The sequence below is a fragment of the Plasmodium gaboni genome, chromosome 12, assembly GCF_001602025.1.
Source record: "Plasmodium gaboni strain SY75 chromosome 12, whole genome shotgun sequence".
NCBI classification, from domain to species: domain Eukaryota; phylum Apicomplexa; class Aconoidasida; order Haemosporida; family Plasmodiidae; genus Plasmodium; species Plasmodium gaboni.
In genome coordinates, this window is record NC_031492.1 from 92,634 (window position 1) to 99,775 (window position 7,142).

The window sequence follows — 7,142 nt, forward strand, 5'->3', positions numbered from 1 at the left end:
TTATAAAAAAAAAAAAAAAAAAAAAAAAAATAAAAATAATAAATTTAAAAAAAAAAAAAAAAAAAAAAATAATTAAATAAAAAAAAAAAAAAAAAAAAAAAAAAAAAAAAAAAAAAAAAAAAAAAAAAAAAAAAAAAAAAAAAATTTTAAAAAAAAAAAAAAAAAAAAAAAAAAAAAAAAAAAAAAATGAGCACTTTTATATTTTTCGTACATTTGAATTTTTCAAATTTTGAAAAATATATTTTTTTTTACGTTATATGTATATATCTTATATATATATATATATATATATAATATTTAAATCATCTGTTTTGTGATGTTTTATTTAAAATACGTTTAATATATATATATTAATGAAAAATGATATATATAAAATAATATATACATATATATTATATATTTATATTATATTATGTAATTTTTTTCTTTTATAATTATAGTTTTTATTTTGTTTAAATTATGTATTTTATATATGTTCAAAGAAGAAAATATATATATATATATATATTTATTTATTTATACATATAATATATACATATTTTATTCATTTGTTTACTTCCAAACTATCCTTCACACGCGAACAGTTTCTTTTAGAAACTGTTGAAATAATTTAAAAACAGCGAAAAATAAAAAAACATATACATAAGAATATAAAAATTAATGATAACAAAATCTGAACTTCAAGATGAACATTTAAACATACATACAAACATACATATATACATATATATATATATTAACAGGTTAATTAATAATAATATTTTTTAAATAAACCCATAACATTGTTGTGTGAATGAAATCTTTCTATATCATACATATATATATATATATATATATATACATTTACATATATATATAAACGAATTATTTGATCGTATTATTAATCGAAGGACCCTTTTTACGTATAATTTACCAATAATATATATATAAAGGAAATAATTCACAAAATATTATCATAATATAATAAAATATTATAACCTCTTTTATGTTTACTACAACGATCTTTTGTTCTTATCGAAAAATAAGGTATTTTATGCTCCCACATATAAATAATCACATTAAAATATTATATTCGTATTTAAGAATATTTTCTTTTTTAAGTGTGCAAAAAATATATAACCAAAATAAATACATTTCAGAAATATTTAAATATGTATGACTTATTCATATAATTCATAGTTAATTGTTCATAATAACTTTATATATTTTTTTTTTATTCTTAGCAACTACAATATGAAACATTTACTAATTTCAATTTGAAAAAATATTTAATAATATGAACAAAATGGTTGTTTTGTAAATATTTAACCTGAACTGTTCATAATATTTTACAAAAATTTTGATACATATATATATATATATATATATATAAATTTGTCTACTTACAATTTATTTCTACTATTAAATATAAAATTAAAATAAAAGAAATGGTTTGATAAAACTGTATAAAATTTTATGGTATCATAATATATGTTTATATGTATATTTTCCTTACTCCTTATTTTAAAATTAATACAATTAAATAAAGATATAAAAATACATATATATATATATATATATATATATATATATATATATATATATGTAAGGAAAATGTAAACGCTGGAACTTTACATAAAAGTATATATAATAATGTTCATTTTATTAATCCTAAAAACAAAGAATGAAAAAAAAAAAAAAAAATATAGTGACATAGATTAAAATACAGTCTTTTTTTTGTTTATTATAGTGAACAGTAAAAAATTGCAAAAAAAGTTAAATAAAAAAATATATATATTTTAAAAATATTGATATAAATAATAAAAAAAAATAAAAATCCTCATATTTTTCAACATAATATTAAAATTAATTAAAAAATATATAATTATATATTAATAATTTATAATACATATTATATATCTATATATTATATATACAATTTATTTTAAGAGCCTAATATGATAAACATGTTTTTCTTTGTAGAGGCCATAAAAATATAAGTAATATGTAATTTTACCCCTAATAAGAAATAATACATTTAAAAATATAATTATATATATATATATATATATAATATATATATATATATATGTACATAAATTTTTGACATTATATATAAATTTGGAAAAATATAATTTTCTACATTGTTATATAAAAAAAATTATAGGAATCAATTTTTTCATTAAAATATAATTTTTATGTCCCATATATAAAAAAAAAAAAAAAAAAAAAAAAAAAAACTTAAAGCTTTATAAATATAGAAAAAAATATATTTCCATATATATATTGAATGATATATAAAAACCAATAAAAAAATAAAATAATCACATTCATTTATGTTCATACAATTTATTTATAGAAAGATGTTATATTACTTTTGTGAAGTTTAAAACAATAAGAAATAATAATAATAATATATATATATATTTTTTATTTTATTAATAAATCTAAAATTCTATACTTTTATTAAGAGAACCATATATATATATATATATATATATATATATAATATTTATTTGTAGAAATAAAAATATGGAATCAGATGAAGAAAATGTTACAAGCATTAAAAAGATAAAGAAAAATAAAAAACTCAAGTTAAAAATAAAAAAGGACAAAACTGAAAAGAAAAAGGGATTATCAAAAAAAAAAAAAAAAAAAAAAGATGAAAAAACAAAGTTAGATGAATTATATAAATTAGAAATTAAAAATTATAAAAATGGGAAAAAATTAAAAGGGAAAAAATATAATGATGATGACAATAACATTTCAGATGATTCAGATTTATTAAATAATGATTATGATGATATAAAAGAAATATCAAAACAAGTAAATGAACAAATTAAATTATATAAACATTTATTAAGAATAAGAATATTGACTCAAAAAGTATTAACATTATCAAATAAATTACCTTTATTATCATTTGTAACATTTAATAATAATATTACACATAGTGATCATATACAAAATAATGATAATAATAGCATATTATCCTTATTAAATAATATACAAGAAAATGAAGAAGAAGTAAGAGAACAGATAACCAAAGTATTGATCATCTTACATACCTTTTTAAAAAAATATTTTATAAAAAAAAATATTCCTATTAATGAAAATAAAATAAATGATATAGATATAATATGTGATGAAGATGATAAAGAATTCTTTCAAAACAGAAGAAACATATATATTGAACATTCAACACAAAGTGAACAAAAACTATTTTCTTTAATAGATACATGGTTTACATATTCAAAAAATATGTGTTTAAATTTTTTTGATATTATTCACAAAATAACAAAACTCAGTTCTATCAAAACTATAAAAACATATGAACAACCAATCTCTTCACAAATAAATCAAGTAATGTTTGAATTACCATCAATAATAGAAAAATCATATCCACAAAATATAAGTTATGATATCATTGGAAAGGATCTATATGATTACTTAAATAACGACAAAGAGTTTAATCTCAACAAGTATATATATGACGACGAGGTAAAACCAAACCACATAATGAATAGGAAAATAAAATATATATATATATATATATTATATATTTATTATTATATTTAATTTTTTTCATTTTTAATGTCACTTTTTTACATTTATCCATTTAGGCTTATTATAAAAAGTTCTTGTTAAATGCTATACAAAATTTAAAGGACAACCAGTAAGAGAAAAAAAAATAAAATAATATTAGTTTAAATAATGATAATATATATTTATATTTATATATGTATATTATTTTATTTATTTATTTTTTTTTTTTTTTTTTTGATGTAGGGAAGATAGCGAGTTATTAAAAAGTCAAAGACAAATTTATAAGATAAAAAAAAAATGTAATATTTAAAGAAAAAAAAAAAAAAAAATTGATATATATATGTATATGTCTATATTTTTGCATATATATTTTAAGTAATAAGTTTAATATATACATATATATATATATATATATTTTTGTATAGATAATAAAAAGGAGAATAAGGGAAAAGTCCTATCAAATGAACCCATACCCAAATTAGTTAATTTTATGGTAAGAAAAAAAAAATATATATATATATATATATATATTATTAATAAATTTTATGTACTATGTAAGATATATATATATATATATATATAATATTTTTTCTTATTATTTATTTTTTATTTTTCTTTTGCAGCTTCCTGAGCCAAGGGATAACAAAATTGATAACACTTATGAATACATGGAGAACCCAGATTTTATCAACGTACTTCTATCATCCTTATTTCAAGAATAATGTTTTTATATATATTTTATAAATTTTATTTTAATTAATCTTTTTATTTTTTTTATTTTTATTTTTGTATATTTTTTTTTTTGTTTTTTAGAAAAATATTTTCTATACAATATGTTTATTCTACACATTTTAATTAAAACTTATTTTAAAAATAAGAAAAAAAATATTCTTTTTAAAAATATTCTCAACCCAAAAAAAATAATATATATATATATATATAGAAGCAAATATAAAATAATATAATATATGTCCTCATATATATACATTATAAAATACCACTTTATAGATTCTTCTTTATTTTTTTCAATATAATAATAATAAATATGTACATAATAACATATTATATAAATATGTAATAGTAATATTTTGAAAAAAAAAAAGAAAATTCTTTTTTCAATTAGTTTATATATAACCTTAATGAATTCCTTAAAATGTATAAAAAAAAAAAAAAAAAATTATAATAAATATCAAATATAATTTATTTCATATTATTATATATAATTATATATATGTAGTATGTATGTTTTTTTGTATGTTTGTATTTTTTTTTTTTTTTTTTTTTTTTTATTTATAAATAATTACCTTCAAAATTTGCCTGTTGTTCTTAAGCTGTCGTTTAAAAAAAAAAAATAAAATAATATTACTTTATCAAATATCTATTTATGAAATTTAAAAAAAAAAAAAAAAGAGAAAAAAAAATGTATTAAATATATATATATAAATTAAAAGAATTAATATATTATAAGAATATATAAATAAAAATTATCAGTATGAATATAATACCAAATGACGAAAAAACTGAATATTCAGAAATATTAATTAGTATTAAATCAAGAGATAGCATACACAAATATGTAGAAGAATGTTTACATAAATTAAAAACAGTATGATATAAAAAATTAAAAAAATATATATGTATATATCTATATATGTATCATTTAAATATATGTTTTATTTTTTTATTTTAAAGGGTAATGTAAAAATTATAGGACGTCAATATGCAATTACGAAGGCTCTTAGCATACTTGAAGTATTGAAGGAAAAAAACGAACACTTTGATTATAATATAAAATATAATAATTTAACAGTAATATAAATATATATATATATATATATATATATATATATATATATAATATTTATAGTGTAATACCACATTTAATAGGTTGCCCCATAGAAAATATATATATATATAAATATATTTATTTATATTCTTTTCTTTTGTAGGCAACGGGACCCGATAGAAGAAAAATCTTAGAGATTCATATATATATAAAGAAAAAATAATATATATATATATATATATATATATATATATCCATATTTTATATATATTTTATTTTTTGTTTAGACATTTGTCTTTATTTTATTATCTTTCTTATTTTTCCCCGTTAATTTTTTCGTATTTTATTTTACTCCTTAAATATATATATATATATATATATATATATATATGTGTATATATAAGAACTATAAAAATATGACTATGCATAAATTAAAATTTTCTTTTATTAAATACCTTTTAAACCATAGAACATATTGATCGATTCTTTATTCTTTTAATAAGAAAAATTTATACATATATTTATATATATATAGTTATTATTAAAATGATAAAAAAAAAATCTTTATAATATATGTTGTTTAATACACAATTAAATAAATAAATAAATAAATATATATATATATATATATATATATATATATACATATATACATATTTACTTTAAAAAAAAAAAAAAAAAAAGTGAGGACTTTCTAAATATATTAAATTATATATATTATATATATATATATATTTTTTTTTTTTTTTTTTTTTTTGGTTCATTGATATATACATACATAAACATATATATATATTTATTTCTCGTTTCCTCTATCTGCAGTTGTAACATATATATGTAACTTCATATATCCATATCATTTTTATAATACTTCAAAAAAAAAAAAAAAAAAAAAAGACTTTAAATAATAAAAAAAAAAAAACTAAGTTATTCGTATAATATTACATATATATATATATGTATTATTTTCTCATTTTTTTAAAAACATTCTCAATTTTATAACATATATATATATATAAATATATATTTTTTTTTTTTTTTTTTTCTCAATAAAACACATTCAAACTATACATACATATATTATATATATATATATATTATATATATATGTCTAATGCTTAAGATTGATCGGGTATTAAAAATATAAAAAAAAATAAAATAAAGCCATACATAAATGCATAAATGCACAAATACATACATATATATATATATATATATATATATATATATTATAATTGTTGCCTATTTGGTTAGCTTATTTCTCTTTATATATATATTATTTTTTTAACCCCATTTAACCTTTCATTTTCATATTTGCATATTCTGCTTTTTCCTTTTCATATCTCAATTTATCTTCTTGTGCTTTTTTTTCAAAGGGGGCTTTTTCTTTTTCTCCTAATTTATTCCATGCTTCTCCAATCATTTTACCTACTGTTGCAACATCTTTACTTAGTTCTGGTTGTTTACTAATAATTTCTGCTCTTTTCTCTTTTGCAAAAAACATATAAGCTGATAAGGATCTCTTGGGGGCATGGGGGTCTTTTTTGTTTTTTCTTCTCTTACGTACTTCTTTACCTGTATTCTTCATTTTGACTTTTTATATATAATAATGTGTATCCAAAAAAAAAATTTCTTAAATATTCAAAATAAACAATATTAATATATATATATATATAAATATATGTATTTTTATATATATATATATATATATATATATACTATTAAGTGGCAATGGTTTATAAAAATAAAACTATGCTATGGCTTATATATTTAAAAAAAATTAAAGATAATTTATAATACGAAAGAATATAAAAAAAAAAAAAAAAAAAAA

General features: G+C 15.3%; 3 protein-coding genes across 3 annotated transcripts; 2 read left to right on the forward strand and 1 right to left on the reverse strand.

Moving 5' to 3' along the window:
• Positions 1-2,511: 2,511 nt before the first annotated feature.
• On the forward strand, positions 2,512-4,247 carry PGSY75_1202700 (hypothetical protein; the record flags this gene model as incomplete). The annotated part of the gene is made up of 5 exons (XM_018786620.1): positions 2,512-3,480; positions 3,603-3,655; positions 3,769-3,824; positions 3,951-4,018; positions 4,149-4,247. 5 exons carry the CDS (start codon positions 2,512-2,514, stop codon positions 4,245-4,247), a joined length of 1,245 nt encoding a protein of 414 aa, XP_018640485.1.
• A 770-nt stretch (positions 4,248-5,017) lies between these two features.
• Positions 5,018-5,534, forward strand: PGSY75_1202800 (hypothetical protein; the record flags this gene model as incomplete). The annotated part of the gene is made up of 3 exons (XM_018786621.1): positions 5,018-5,131; positions 5,218-5,334; positions 5,475-5,534. The coding sequence occupies 3 exons, from the start codon at positions 5,018-5,020 to the stop codon at positions 5,532-5,534; spliced, it is 291 nt and encodes a 96-aa protein (XP_018640486.1).
• A 1,071-nt stretch (positions 5,535-6,605) lies between these two features.
• PGSY75_1202900 (high mobility group protein B1) lies at positions 6,606-6,899 on the reverse strand (the record flags this gene model as incomplete). Its single annotated transcript, XM_018786622.1, has 1 exon — positions 6,606-6,899. The coding sequence occupies one exon, from the start codon at positions 6,897-6,899 to the stop codon at positions 6,606-6,608; it is 294 nt and encodes a 97-aa protein (XP_018640487.1).
• Positions 6,900-7,142: the final 243 nt, after the last annotated feature.